The following is a 15,352-nucleotide window of genomic DNA, read 5'->3' as shown; positions in this document are numbered from 1 at the left end:
ACCTCTCTCTCATCCCATTACATATGGGAATAGGGTCAGCTAATTTTTTATATATATCCTGTAGAGCAGTTGTGGATTTAAAAATTAAAAAATCGAGTCCAAAATTGTAATATATTTTTTAAAATGGGTATGCAAATTTCCTTATTTTTCTATGTCTTAATATATTAAACTACATTTAATAATTTTCCAAAAATAATGTGTATGAATCTCTCCCTTATACCTCCATATACATCCTCCTTTACTGCAGATGTAATTATTCAAACTTAGAACCTCTAAGTACAACACACTAATCAGGGATAGATTTAGAGGGTGATGGGAGGGTGCGAGCGTCCCCCAAAAAAATTCAAATTCATATATATTTTAGATATTTTCTTTTTATTTTCTGTTGAAAATATACTTTCACTTCTTAAAACTTTATAAGTTCGTCTCCCCCTTAAAAATTTATAAATTCACCACCTCTAATATAAAACTCTACGTCCGTTTTTTACACTAATTTATTAATATATAATAGAAATTTGATAATTTTAGTAATTTGTTGTAGTTCAAATTTATTAATTTAGGTAAAAAATCGTTATTAATGATCATATCTCATTATACATCAACATTAATTATATAACATTTATTTTTTTATTTGATATATTACAACATTCAATCTATCATCTCCTAATTTTAAGCATACTTAATTTATTAATTAGATAATAAAAATATTTAATTTTAACTATAAAACATTTTAAGAAATCGAACATTATCTAAATATATATATAAATTGTCCGACTCCTTCCTACTCGTAGATGCGTTCTCTTTTGAATCTAACCTTTCCCCCACAAAGCCTTTTATTTCAAATTAACTTTTTATCCGACGTGTTCAAATTAGCTTCTTATCCGTAGTCACTGGTGCTCAAACTTGAAACATATAAAGATCATAATCATTCCTTTATTCATTGAGGTAATTTGATTCGAGCAAACATATTTAAATTTAAAATAACACCTTATTGTTTGATGATATAAATAGGGTAAAAAGCAACTCGAAATCTACATCATTAATTACTTCTTAACAATTAAGACCTGTTCTTTTACCAACAATAATTGCAAGTTTGCATGGGAATTCCACATTCAACTCTTTATTTTTTAATTTTTGCGTTTCTATTATTTTAATTTGAATTATTCAAATATTAGGTTATTCAATATGATATTAATATTTTATTATTTTTTAGGGTAATAACTAAGACATTTAAGATGCTAAAGTATTATAATGGGTGGAGGTTGGAGATACTAATAGCAATGCAATATTTTGTGATCTCTTTACTATCGAGTGGGAGATAAGTTAAAATAACACATTATTTAGATTGTGATGATGGTGGACAATTTATTTCTTCTGATTTAAATGGAGAGTCATAATCAATAAATATCATTTTGTTTTTGATATCTAATGAATATGAGAGATAAATAGAGTCTCTACCCTTTTAGTTGTTTGATTAGAGGCGTTTACCACACTACAAGGTACGATATAAACAAAAGAAAAATGTTTGTGCCTATATGGAGCTTACCCATGTAGCTATCATGGATATGCCTCCTATTGGTGTAGGTCGAGTGACTATTGTTGACTCAACGTAAATAATTAATTTGTATTATTTTTATCCATGTCAAAGAGTTTTTACGACGAGAGTAAATATATCTTCTTGAAAGACCATAAATATATCTTCTTGAAAGCCCATAACCACCTTTTAGGTGACCACCATCATTAGTTTCATATATGCTTTCGTAAATCTAATGTTGTATTTTATTTTTGATGATTTGTATTTTATTCTCGTTTGTTATAAATTAGTTAAATGAGAAATACCAAAATTTAAAGGACTAATAACTAAGTAACACGTTTAACTTTTTTTCTTCTTTTTTTTACACGCAATTTTGAAAATAGTAATCATTCAAATACTTTACCCAAGATTTAGATATAAAATGAAATGAAAAGGGTTGCCATGGATTTTCGCAAAGCTTGCATGCAAAAAGAGAATATTTGTAGCCATAGTTGTTGGGTTGGGAATGGGATCAATGCTTTCGTGCGCATGATTGCCATGTGGCACATAGTTCTACTACAACTTGTGTTTTATATATTAGCCATAAAACTGCTCAAAAGTTGGTGCACCACCAAACATTTACATGCATCCCATGACTTCAATAATATATATATATATATATATATATATATATATATATATACATAGTTATATAAAATCATTTAAATTAGAAACAATTAGTAACATAGCATTATTAATATTTAAAATTAAATTTAAATATAAATAAAAATAACTCGACACGACTCGACCTGAAATTTTTCAAATAAAGTTTAAATTATAAAATAAGATTCTATCAAAAAAAATTATAAAATAAGATTCATCAATTCGACTAACTCAAAGTTTTTTTACTCAACTTAAGTCGAACGAATACCCACTATATCTAGCACAGGTTTTAATAGCATGGGAAGCCTCAAGCCTATTTGTTTTGTTATTGTCCCACTAGCACCGTCAGACGTGCTTTCCTTGATATATGAATGTAGGGTTTTGTCGGTCCAATATAATTTTGGCTCAAAATCCTCATACCGTAAGATTATAAAAACCCTAGCCATAGTTGGATTAAAGGTGAAGCTGGTTGGTGATGAGACGACCATTAACAAATTAAAGAACAATAATACAATGAGTTCATGCATTCACGGATGCAGATATATATATATGCCACATGAACAGTACCTTAAATTACTCCTCAATTTGGCAGCCGACATCAATGAATAAATGATTATGTATTTCCTTTTAAATAGAGATTTTTAATTATTTTATTTATGCTAGTTTGAAAGTTTACTGACGACGCACACACGTATAGTTCCAGCCGACAGTTGCTGATGATTTATCTGACTGGGGATGATATTGTTTTCATGTAGAAAATTTAATTTAATTTTTTATTTTGGAAAGTTATTTTATTTAAATTAATAGTGTTATTATTATTTTTAATTGTATTAGTTTTATTTTAAAAGTTATTAAATTATATTAATTTTAAATTTCAATTATAATTTAACTTAAATATTAATTTTATTAGTAATTTTGCAAGTGTTTAACTCGGTACAGTAAGTATTGTACTCTGCTTATAGGAATCTCAAGTTTGAGTATCTATCCCGGTAAATAGTACGGATAGATGAGTTAGGGTCGGGCCATAAATCTAGTTAAACCACCACTCAATCCAACTTGTTAAATTGAATATTTGAAAAATAATTTTTGAATAGTCTAGGATGGAATAATTAGATGTGTGCAAAAATGATCTGATAACTGATCCGATCGATCTGATACGTTGATTCGATTTGAAATTTTAGATATTCGATCTGTTTTTTTTATTTTTTGATGGTTCGGATTAACATCTGAAAAAAATCAGATAATCAAATCAGATAAATTTCAATTTTGGTTTATATGAAAATTCAAAAAAAAAAAAAAAATTAGCCTTTAGAGTTTAGATGGTCTTTAGTCCAATAAATGAGAAACTCATTAACCCATTAAAACTCTAGCCCAATAAAAATTAGAATATTTAATTAATTATTGTGTCTGAATATATATATATATATATTAGATGTATCGAATAAGTTGCATAAAGTCACAAAATGTAAAATATAAATTAATTTTTCAAATTAAATTATATATTCGGATCCGAATATCCAAAAATTCAGATATTCAAATTTTAGACCGAATACATAAAACTATTTTAACTATCCAAAATTTTGGATATCCAAATTTTCGATTCGGAACAAATACGATATTCAAAATTACACACCCTTAGTAATGATAGATCTATTATATACATGCGAGGAGTTGTGAACCCCCAACCAGATAAATTTTTTACATTAACTTTATATATATAATTTAAATATTTATTGAGTAAATATGAATTATCCCCTTTTGTTTTTTTTAAAAGTTATATTTTGTTTCTCTTGAATTGGAATCCTAGCTTTGTCCCAGCTAGAGTGTTTATAATATAATATATATTTAGAATTTTCTTAATTAATTGACAACGAATACACCCTACAAACGTAACTGCTCAAACTCTGATAAAAATATTCTTTTTCAAAATTGTTTTTATATAAAGAAGTAAGATTTAATTTCATAGCAATCTAAAATTATCATAAGTGAAATAAATGATGTTTTGGACATCATATACAAAGAGTCATGCCCATATGTAGATGACTTGAGATGATACTTAGTCGGTAGGAAAATTGGTTATCAATGGACTATATATTTCTTCAGTTATATTTTTTTTTTCAAAATTTATTTTGGATTGTACAATTTATATTTCTAAACTCTGTTTAGATTATATTATTTGAAAATTTAAATTTGTGAATGCAATTTTTTCAAAACTATAAAATTGGTAAAACAAAATTATATAAATGTATTCCAGGTACATTATAATCCAACCTAATTATATTGAGTATTGACTTGCAAATATTCAGTCTTCACATATTAAAATACTAACTATTTTTTTAACTATCCGAAATACAAGTCCTTCCCCTTGGAATTTGATTATGTGCAGGCCAGGCCTGGACTTTGAAACACCCAAACAAAAGTACATGAAGGACATTTTGCAGTTCAAATACAATGGAAAAGGACCACCAAAATCCCTAGTGGGGGTTGTATCGCACCATTTACTAAATGAAACATTGGACCACTTCCTCTATGTGGGGCTCCTTATCTGACGCTACACAACCACACTGCTTATGCCTTTTAATTATGGCCCATCCTAACTACATTTGTTTCCGCCATTTGTTTTTCTTAACCAAATAGGGTGGTCCCGAGGTCTACTAATGTGTGTCAAGTGTTATGGGGCTTCTTTTTTCTGAGTACAAACTTAGTACTGGATTATCTCCTTAACCTTCCTCGCTGTCTGTCTACCACCAACCATTTCATTTCTGAAAGTGATGTCAACTACTAGATCTTGTACATTTGGAGGGTGTTAATTGGTTTCCATTATTAGGTTTATTTTTTTATAACATTAAAATTTTAAAAATTATTACATGGCACCTCAATCAGCCCACTATACAAGGTAGCAGACTATAACAATGTTTAATTGAAACAAAATAGGCCTAGGACAGAGGCCCTGGTTTGAAAGTAAACATATTGATGATTTTTATGACCATTATCCTGATATAGAAAATGTTTAACCCTTAAGAAAAGGCTTAAACTAGAGGACAATCCTGTCATGTGTATACAATCAACTTTGAGGTAAAACCATCAGTCTGTGTGAACCTCTATAATCAGGCAGAATCGGAAATGCTAAACAAAATGTTCTGTGGGGTATTCATGTTCATATCCATTGTAATCATAGTACAATCTTTCTCCTTTTCTTATATCCCTGTTAGCAATCAGCAAAACTCGACACTCCCCATTCACATTATACCTCACGCATTTTAGATTTTGCTTCTTCCTCCCATCCCTGCATTCAGATACACACCATTTTCATGTCACACAATTTATTTGGTGCATACCAACCAGCTAAACAACGAGAAAGATGTAGAAGATGAACTTACGGTGAGAAGTTGTTGATGCCATTAACAAAGCGGGCAATGTTGCCACGCTTGTCAGGGCAAATAACAAGGCTTTTCAAAGGATTGAACGCGTGAAGGAGGGTCATCATGCTATCCCCATCATCATTTTCACGGTTCTTTAAGTAATCCACATCTCCAACATATTCTGTAATAATGGTTAAATCCTTTATATATCTATCAGCCTGTACAGTGAAACTGTCAAAAACCAAACATCAAACGCTAGCTCAACATTTAAATGAACTCAATAGAATAACAATTCATAAGCTGACGACATTTTACTTACCCTTCAACAGGATCAAAAACAACCATGAGAGGAGGACATTCCCCTTTTTCCATCATCCTTTTGCACAAGTTTAATGTCTCTATATCTTCTTTGGGCAGAACCTGACAATGCAATTGACCATATTAACCCACAATAAAAAGGAGTGCTGGAGTTTCAGTAACAAGAAGCACACATGGCCTACAAGGCACCTAAACGATCACACCTCCTGAAAATTCAAATTCAAATATAATTTCGATATTTTCTTTGTATTTTCTATTGATTATTTAATTTCACCAATCTTGAAATTTTGTAATTTTACAATCCCTAAATTTTTAATACAATTTCTTAAGTTCATACATCCAACATAAAATCTTACATCGGGTATGCTATAATTCTTTAATACACTTTTCATGATCACAAATATTATTAACTTTCTAAAAGAATTAATTACCTGCATTCCTCCCTTCTCAAGAGCTGCACAATTAGCTGACCTTAGAGCCATGCTGGGCCTATAGGTGAGCTCATTACTGTACTCAGTTCCAGAAGCTTTCAGTGCAGTTGCCAATGAGGCCATTTGTTCCAACCTCCTTTCTGGGTCTTCCGTTGGATTATACGCCAACAATTTCCTTTTCCTTTTTGAAAAGGCTAAACTACAAGCTCTTTTTCTCTTTTTGATGTTCCCTAAAGAGCCCATTTGAAAAAAAATAAAAAAAATTACACTCATTTATCTCAATCTGTCAAATAATTTTATAATGTTTTGAAATAATGGAGTCGAAAAATCAAATGGTGGATTAGTTTCACTTACCTTTTTCTTGATTTTCTATTGCATCGGACGACCTTTGAATCCGGAAGAAATCAACAATTTTGGTTTGAACCAATGGAAACACTGCATACAGTGAAAGACTCCGATAAGTAAGGGAAATTGGGAGAAATGAAAATACAAATGACCCAACACTAGCATCTTTACTTAGTTCAAAACAAGTTCATCATTTTAAATAACTTTATGACCCAGAGATTTAGTAAGAAACAGCAAAGCATAGTGAAATAACTGATTTCAACATCATTCTAGCATCCAAAGCGATTAATTCCAGAAGCTAGAACCCATCCTTTGAGTTCAACCAAAGATGCATCAACTAATGTACAAAATAAACACCAAAAATATACCTATTATAAGCGATTAAATACCAGATTAATGGAAAAGAAACCGTACATTGGGGCGTCTTAATGTTGGTGCAGACGGGACAAAACCAGGAACCTTTAGGAACAGAAACAAGAATGGGTCTAAGGCAAAAGAGATGATACCCCTTGTCGCACTTATCGCACAACAAAAGCTTCGATCCAAAATCACCAGACCCGCATCTCTCGCAGCGAACATCGTCGTCATCCTTGGAATAGCGCTTCGGAGCTCGGGTTCTACGCCTTAGAACCATCGCTGCCATTGATGAGCAAAGGCAATGGAGGCGAAGGAAAACAATTAACAGATAATTCAGGGATCTTTCATTTTTGGGCGGCGGATTATAAGGGGAAGAACCATGTACGTATTTTGGCGCGCTGTATTTTGGTTTCGCGGTAAAAGCTTACGCGCCATGTTTTGGATTTGGGAGGTGAAACCGCTTCTTTCCATGAATAAGTTGGGGTGGGATAATGTGTAACCAGGTGTATTATAAACGAGTAGACCTTTCATGATATTAACCCTTCATTTTGACACAATGCGACGCACCTGTACAGTCATCATGGGCCATTTTAAGCCCAAAAATAGAAATGTTTATTCAAATTTATTTAATGTGGGCTGGGACCAACTAGAATACTACTACTATATTTTACTATTTAAAAAATAATACAAATATTTAGTGGAGTTAATTCGGTTAATTCAATCACCGATCGAATCAAATAATCATTAACCAAATCAATCAAAATTTTTCTTTAACTTTTAATCAAACCAAACCTTTTTAAAAATATTTTAACCGAATCGAAATAAAACAAAGTTTTGTTAATTTCGTCGATTAACCGAATTAATCAAAATTTATAAATAAAATATAGTATATGTTTAATATTTACAATTAATTTGGTTAATTCAGTCGTTTAATTCAGTTAAAACCGAGTTTTAAACACCCTAAAACTAAATAATATATATAATGTATTAAATATTTAATAATTTTGTTGAATTCGGTTAATTAATCTATTTTGAACCGAATTAACTAAAGTTTGAAAAAACTATTAATTGTTAAGTGACCGAATCTAAAATTAATCGATCGAGTAACCCTAAAAAATTTGGTCCGATCGGATAATTTGACTTTAACTGAATTATAAAGAGCCCTACAAATATTTTCATTGAATTAATTACAATAATTTTTTAATTATAACACCGTACTTAATTAAAGATTTTTTTTTATAAAAAAATCATTACCAAGAATCATACATAACTAATACCCAAGACATCAAAGGGATGGAGCAAAGGATTAATGTCTCGAATTATTGTAAAAATGATAGCTAACTTTGATTTCACATAAAATTTAAATTCTCCTTCAATTGTGTGTATGTATGTGTATATATATATATATATATATATATTCATTTTTATTCAATTTTATATATTTTATAAATATATAAATCCAATCTTTCTATATATTTTCTTAAAAAAAAACTATCCGCATTCCTTCTCATCCACCTATAAATAGGAAAATCTTTTTATTTTTGTATTTATTTCTTGTAGTGTTTTAGAATAGTTTAGTTTAGTTTGTAAATTGTACAAGCATATTTTCTTGTGAGAATTCCATAATTTGCTATTTGTATATTCCTCAGAGAGAGTTATTTTAAGACTTTGAGGTATAAGTCTCGAGAGAATTGTAAGATTACGCATCATCTTCAAAGATAGAATAAATTAATAAATTTGTGAAAATTATCAGCGTGGACAATTAAGATAATGGATGTAAATTTCATTAAGAAAGTTGAATCACTCTAAATGATTACTTCTATTTTTATCTAAACTTCCATAAAATTTTAATTTGTTAATCCACCCCTCTAGATTATTTTCATTGATCAGTTAACTTAATAGTTAGGTTCTGTTTTGAGGTAATTAACAGTATAAAAAATGGATTTTTGAGTTGAAATAATGTTGCTGTAAAAAAATATTACTTTAGTAAATCTAAATGAATTAAAAAAATTTATTAAAACAATATATTTTTAAGTAATTCATTTAGATCTAAAAAAAAGCTTGATGACGATTTTGTATTTTTTATTTCATCAATGGATCCAGTCACCTCAAAACTATTGTGGTAACTTGACGATTCTTTTGAGAACAGTAAGAATCTCAAAAATTATTAAGACAATCTAATTTAACTCTAAAAATGACAGAGATAAACACGATCAAAAATATTATAAAAAAGTATAACATTTTAATTACCTAAAATGTTATGTTTTTAATAACCTTTATAGTCGCGCCCATTTCCGCATTCTTCTAGCTTTAAATTATTAGGTTATACCATAGAACTATTCTAACCTAACAGTTAAAGATTTATATAAAACCTCTTCGTTTTACATTGGTGTATGTGAATCTCTTATTATTATTATTATTATTATAAAAATGAAAGCAAAATAAGTGATTGGCCTAGGTTTGAAAAGCTTCATTTCCTAGAAATGTGAGGATGTCTTCGTCATCAGAAATTACAAAAATTTATATTAAAGAAGAATGATACATTTGGGATTGGTCTTCACTAAAATCCAAACATTGCTATAAAGAATCTTTCATATATGTATACCTAAGAATAAGAATGTGGAATTGAATTCATAATGTTATTCATTTACTCTCAACATGTTTGTTTGGGGCTAACTTCTATAATTTCATGATAGTTCTTGTCATATTTCTTTATAAAAAATAAAAAAAATTGGAAGATGTTTAAATCTAATTAATGTAAAATATTGAAAAGATTTTCTTTAATATGTTTAAATTTCATTTTTTTTGAAAGGTAGAGATTTATTGATTAAGAATAAGGGGTTGAATAGGACACTAACGTTGACAATAGTCTCGTTAAAAAGCTTCCCTAATCCTAATAGGAGGAAAAAGTGTAATTGTCAACGCCAATACAAATAAGCATGGTCATAAAGAGCTTAAGTAGCCATAACACTACAACCAGATAATAACCACGAACAACAATCACCTAGGAAGCAGCTCTGGGCAAGGCAGAAACACCAAGACCAAAGCAGAACCACGATATAAAACATTACAAAAATACTCCAGAACCAAGAATTAAGCAAAGAAGAAACTAACTCAAGCATCCACGACACAAGCACACCAATACTGAAACATAATGCATAAGAAGCAGAAACAAAGTCAGCCAATAATGGACTTGGCTAAATGAATCGGCTAGGCCATTGCAATCTCTCGGTATAGCTTGAATTTCCCAAAGATTGTTGCTGCAGAACTGATAACAGAGATGGACTTCAGCCGAAAAGCATGATGGGACAATATGAGGGGAGCTGATCCATTGAATTGCTAGACTACTATCGGATTCGGTGATCAAACAGTGAGAAGGGAACCATGCAAAATTCAAGAAGAAATTACATGCTTCCAATAACACCACACAAAGCCTTCTTTCCCAGTGAACTACCCACCTACGGACAGAGCAAGACTTGTCGAATCGGGCGTAAAAGAATTACCACCCGACTTTAATGAATTGGCAGAAAAAGAGAAAGTAAATAGCGAGCTCACCCAACAGATTAAGAATCTAGAGGAAATGGTAAGGTCAACAGAGGTAATTGAGCCATTTCGTGGGATGGAATTTAGGGAACAAAGCCTAGTTCTTGACCTTATCTTTCCACATAAGTTCAAGGTGCCGAACTTCGAAAAGTATGATGGGACCACCTGTCCATCTGCCCACCTCACCATGTATTGTAGAAGGATGACTGGCTATACCAAAATGAGAAGTTATTGATACACTGTTTCCAAGATAGCTTGTCTAGATTTGCTGCGAAGTGGTACAACCAGATAACCAAAACCCATGTCAAATCAAGGAGGGATTTAGCCAAAGCATTTTTGGAACAATACCGCCATGTTACTAATTTGGTCCCTAACCGATGAACTTTGTAGAATATGAAAAATGACATAATGAAACTTTTAGCCAGTAGGCCTAGAGGTGGCGTGATGTAGCCGCACAGATGCAGCCCCCACTACTGAAAAGGAAGCCACCATTATATTTGTTAACACCTTGAAGGCTCCGTATCTCGGACATCTGTTAGGAAATGCCACCAAGAATTTTGTTGATCTAATCATTTCGGGTGAATTAATTGAAAATGCCATAAAGAGTGGTAAGATCGAGGGTGGAGAAGGGTCTAAGAAGCCCTATTTTAAGAAGAAAAAGAATAAGGTGAATCATACGAACAATTACAACAAAAACGCCATAGCTAGTGTTACGATCACTCAGCTTAGGGCAGAGAATATGAACACTAATGAGAATAGAGAGCCAAAGAAAGAGGCTACGAGGATGACCTTCTCACCTGTGCCAATATCGTATTATGAAATATATGCCACGTTGTTGAAAGCAAACGTAGTACGCCCCTACAAGTTGACTCCACTCCAACGGCCTTACCCTCGTTGGTATAATGTCAGCGCTCACTATAAGTATCACTCAGGGATTACCAACCATGATATCGAGAATTGTCTGGCGTTCAAGAAGATTGTGTAAAATTTGAACAACACATGATACTTAGAATTCAAAGCACCTTCAGCAAACACTCATCCCTTTCCCAATCACGGGGAGCAAGGAGTAAATATGATTGGCAAAGAGAAAAATAGGATGTTGAAGAAAGATGTGTCAGAAATCAATTCTCCTCTTAGTTGGGTGTTTGAACGACTATGTAAAGATGGGATGATCAAGGGTAATCTCGAGCCGAAGCCTATTGGGTGTAAATCGTATTGTGATTATCACCAAAAAGAGGGTCATGACATTCAATGTTTCCATGAATTCCGAGAATTACTTCAGGAAATGATGAACAATGGTGAAATAGAATTCTTTGATCAAGTGGAGTGTAGAAGAAAAATGGATGTTTGTATGGTGGATAGCTCTAACAAGACACGAGGAACAAGAAAACTTGTGATCATTACAGTCAAGCCTAGAAACAAGAGCTTATCATCAATGACTTCTAAAGTCGTGATTACAACTCCGTCTCCTTTCCCATTTAAAGACACACGACAGGTTTCTTGGAATTATACCGCAAATGTGTCCCTGCCAGGAGGTTTGAGATCCTCTGAGAGAATAGAGGAAGAGAATAAATCAATCACTGAAGAGGTGAGTGAAGTAGGCCACTTCATGAAGAGTGGAAGATGTTACTCATCTGAGACATCCATAAAGGCAAACAAGGCGAAATCCAAAGCCAAGGCAGTAATAGTGCTAAAAATCTTTAACAAGGAACCTCCACCTGAAATTAATGAGCCAGTGACTGAGGCTCGTGAATTCCTAAGGTTCTTAATGTATAGTGAATCGAACATGGTAGAGCAGCTTCACAAGATGTAGGCCAAAATCTCAATACTAGTGAATTCAGAGGTACATCAGAATGCCTTGCTGAAAGTACTAAACCATACATTTGTCCCTAAGAACATATCGATAGATAAGTTAGACCAAATCATAGAACACATAGCTGCATACAATTATATCATATTCACTGATGATGAGATGCCAGAAGGTGGGATGAAATCCGTTAAAGCTTTAAATATCACTACTCACTACCACGACCATGTTCTGCCAGTAGTCCGAATAGACAACGGGTCCGCGCTAAACATAATGCCTTTGACTACGTTGCAGAGGTTGCCCGTAGACAACTCACTCATAAGAGCTTACCACAATATTGTTAGAGCGTTTGATGCAACCCAAAAAGATGTATTGAGTAAAATGAAGATACCATTGCTGATTAGACTTACTATTTAAAATATTGACTTTGTTGTAATAAACATCCACCCGACCTACAACTGCTTATTGGGGAGAACCTGAATCCATTCTGCAAGAGCAATCCCTTCATCTCTACACCAGAAAATGAAATTTATGATTGATGAAAAGTTGGTCAGCATCGGGGCTGAAGAAGAAATCATCGCTTCAATAACAACTGATGCCCCATACATTGACATCAACGAGGATGCCTTGGAATGCTCCTTCATGGCCTTAGAGTTAATCAATGTAGCATATGTTTCCAAAGAAAGCAAAATTCCATGTCATATATTATCTGATTGCACTAAGATGGCAGTGAGGTAAACTATGGGAAGAGGGGCAAAGATCATAAAAGGACTGGGTAGGAATATATAAGGAGTGATACGATCCATAGAAATTAAATGTAAAAGAGACCATTTCATACTCGAATTCATGCCCATATTCCAACAACATGGCCATGAACTAAGAAAGATGGCTAAAGTAAGAAAGGCCAGAATGAAAAGTGAATATATCCCTGGGGAACGTATGTCATTCCCTCTTATAGAGAGTTTTCAAATTCGGAGGGGTGTACGATATGGAGCAGCAATTGACCGATGCTATCAAGAGTGGGGAACTTATGAAAGAGCAGAATATGATGGGTTTGGCTTTAGAAGAACTTTCTATCAACATGATTACCGGGGGCAACCAACCTGGAAAGTTTTTAGCTGTAATCCGTCCTTGCTTCCCTGGTGAAGAACACAACAAATGAACTGCAAAGGACCTCCCTATAGTTTTTAGGGCTAATTCAAAGTAATGCTCAAGGATAACATTTGTTAATACTTAAAATTATCAAAAGGGACATTTTGTATAAATCAATGTTATCAGAACTGATTAATGAAATATAATTTTCTTATTTCTCAAATGACAATCATTTTCATTATTCTTATTTTGACATCGTGTTCTTTGCACCATATTCTTTATCGTACATATTCATATTTCGATACATCCGAGCCAAATTTTATGCAGATGTCACAATGATACTAGCATGAATGTTCCTGAATTCAATCACAAGATAAATTTTTAGCGATATTTGTGTCTGGAAGAAGTCAATGAGTGCGAAGATGTGATAGATTGTTATGTTACTAACGAATTATTAAGACTGGTGAAAAAGGAAGAGAAACATATTCTACCCCACAAGGAAGACACCAAGCTGGTCATTTTGGGAACAACAAAAATAAGGAGATAGATAAAAATTGGCACTACTTTGTCTACAGGAATAAGGAAAGAATTGATAAGTTTGCTCCAAGAGTTCATAGACGTCTTTGCATGGTCATACCAGGATATGACTGGGTTAAGCACTGATATAGTAGCCCATAAGCTTCCAATTAGACCATAATGCAAGACAGTTCAACAAAAACTCAGGTGAACGAGGCCAAAGATGCTATTAAAGATCAAAGAGGAAGTGACGAAACATATTGACGCATGTTTCCTTCAAGAGGAAAAGTATCCTGAATGGGTAGCCAATATCGTCCATGTACCTAAGGAAGATGGGAAGTCCGTATGTGCATGGATTATCAAAACCTTAATAGGTCTAGCCCGAAAGACAATTTTCCCTTGCCTCATATAGATACTCTGGTGGATAATACTGCAGGGTATTCATGGTTTTCCTTCATGGATGGCTTCTCAAAATATAATCAGATCAGAATAAATCCTGAAGACATGGAAAAAATGACCTTTATAACCATATGAGGTACTTTTGGCTATAAAGTGATGTCGTTCGGGTTGAAAAATGTTGGGTCAACCTATCAAAGAACCATGATGACTCTCTTCTATGATATGATGCATAAGAAAATTGAAGTATACGTGGATAACATGATTTTCAAATCCCAAAACGAAGAAAAACATATATAGAACCTAAGAAAACTTTTCAAAAGGATGAGAAAGTACCAATTAAAGCTCAATCTAGCCAAATACACATTTGGGGTAAAATTAGGGAAATTACTAGGCTTCGTGGTGAGTCAAAAATAAATCAAGATCGATCCAGACAAAGTCAAGGCGATCCAAGATCTTCCAACACCTAACATGCAGAAAGAAGTTCGAGGGTTCCTTAGAGGACTAAACTATATATCTCGGTTCATTTCCCAGTTGACGGATAAGTGTGATTCGGTGTTTAGATTGTTTAGGAAGAATAACCCTGAGGTTTGGAATGACAAATGCCAAAAAACTTTGGAGATTATCAAGAAATACATGTCCAATGCTCCAATCCTAGTAGCACCAGTGCCTAGCAGGCCGTTAATTCTCTCCTTAATAATTTTTGGAATTCAATGGGATGCGTGTTGGGACAACATGATGAGTCAAGAAAAAAGGAGAGAGTCATTTATTACCTGAGCAAGAAATTCACTGATTGCGAGACTCGATACCCAATGATTCAAAAGTTGTGTTGTACTTTAGTTTGGTCAACCCGAATGCTCAAGTAGTACATCCTATACCATACCACATGGTTAATATCAAGAATGGATCCACTAAAATTTCTAATGGAATCTCTTGGTCTGACTAGTTGATTGGCTAGGTGGCAGATGTTGTTATCTAAGTTTGATATTATGTATGTGAGCCAAAAGAC

The 15,352-nt window shown here is 32.8% G+C and overlaps 1 protein-coding gene across 1 annotated transcript; it reads right to left on the bottom strand.

Moving 5' to 3' along the window:
• Window positions 1-5,258: 5,258 nt before the first annotated feature.
• LOC120162964 (histone-lysine N-methyltransferase ATXR6-like) lies at window positions 5,259-7,290 on the bottom strand. Its single transcript, XM_039172998.1, has 6 exons — window positions 7,047-7,290; window positions 6,642-6,722; window positions 6,288-6,517; window positions 5,858-5,958; window positions 5,557-5,769; window positions 5,259-5,462 (listed from the first exon to the last, which is right to left on the bottom strand). Exons 1-6 carry the CDS (start codon window positions 7,273-7,275, stop codon window positions 5,303-5,305), a joined length of 1,014 nt encoding a protein of 337 aa, XP_039028929.1. The 5' UTR covers window positions 7,276-7,290; the 3' UTR covers window positions 5,259-5,302.
• Window positions 7,291-15,352: the final 8,062 nt, after the last annotated feature.

Source organism: Hibiscus syriacus, unplaced genomic scaffold (genome assembly GCF_006381635.1).
Source record: "Hibiscus syriacus cultivar Baekdansim isolate YM2019G1 unplaced genomic scaffold, ASM638163v2 tig00111427_pilon, whole genome shotgun sequence".
Lineage (NCBI taxonomy): Eukaryota > Viridiplantae > Streptophyta > Magnoliopsida > Malvales > Malvaceae > Hibiscus > Hibiscus syriacus.
The sequence above is the reverse complement of the archived record's forward strand: the minus strand, read 5'-3'. Positions and strand labels throughout refer to the sequence as shown.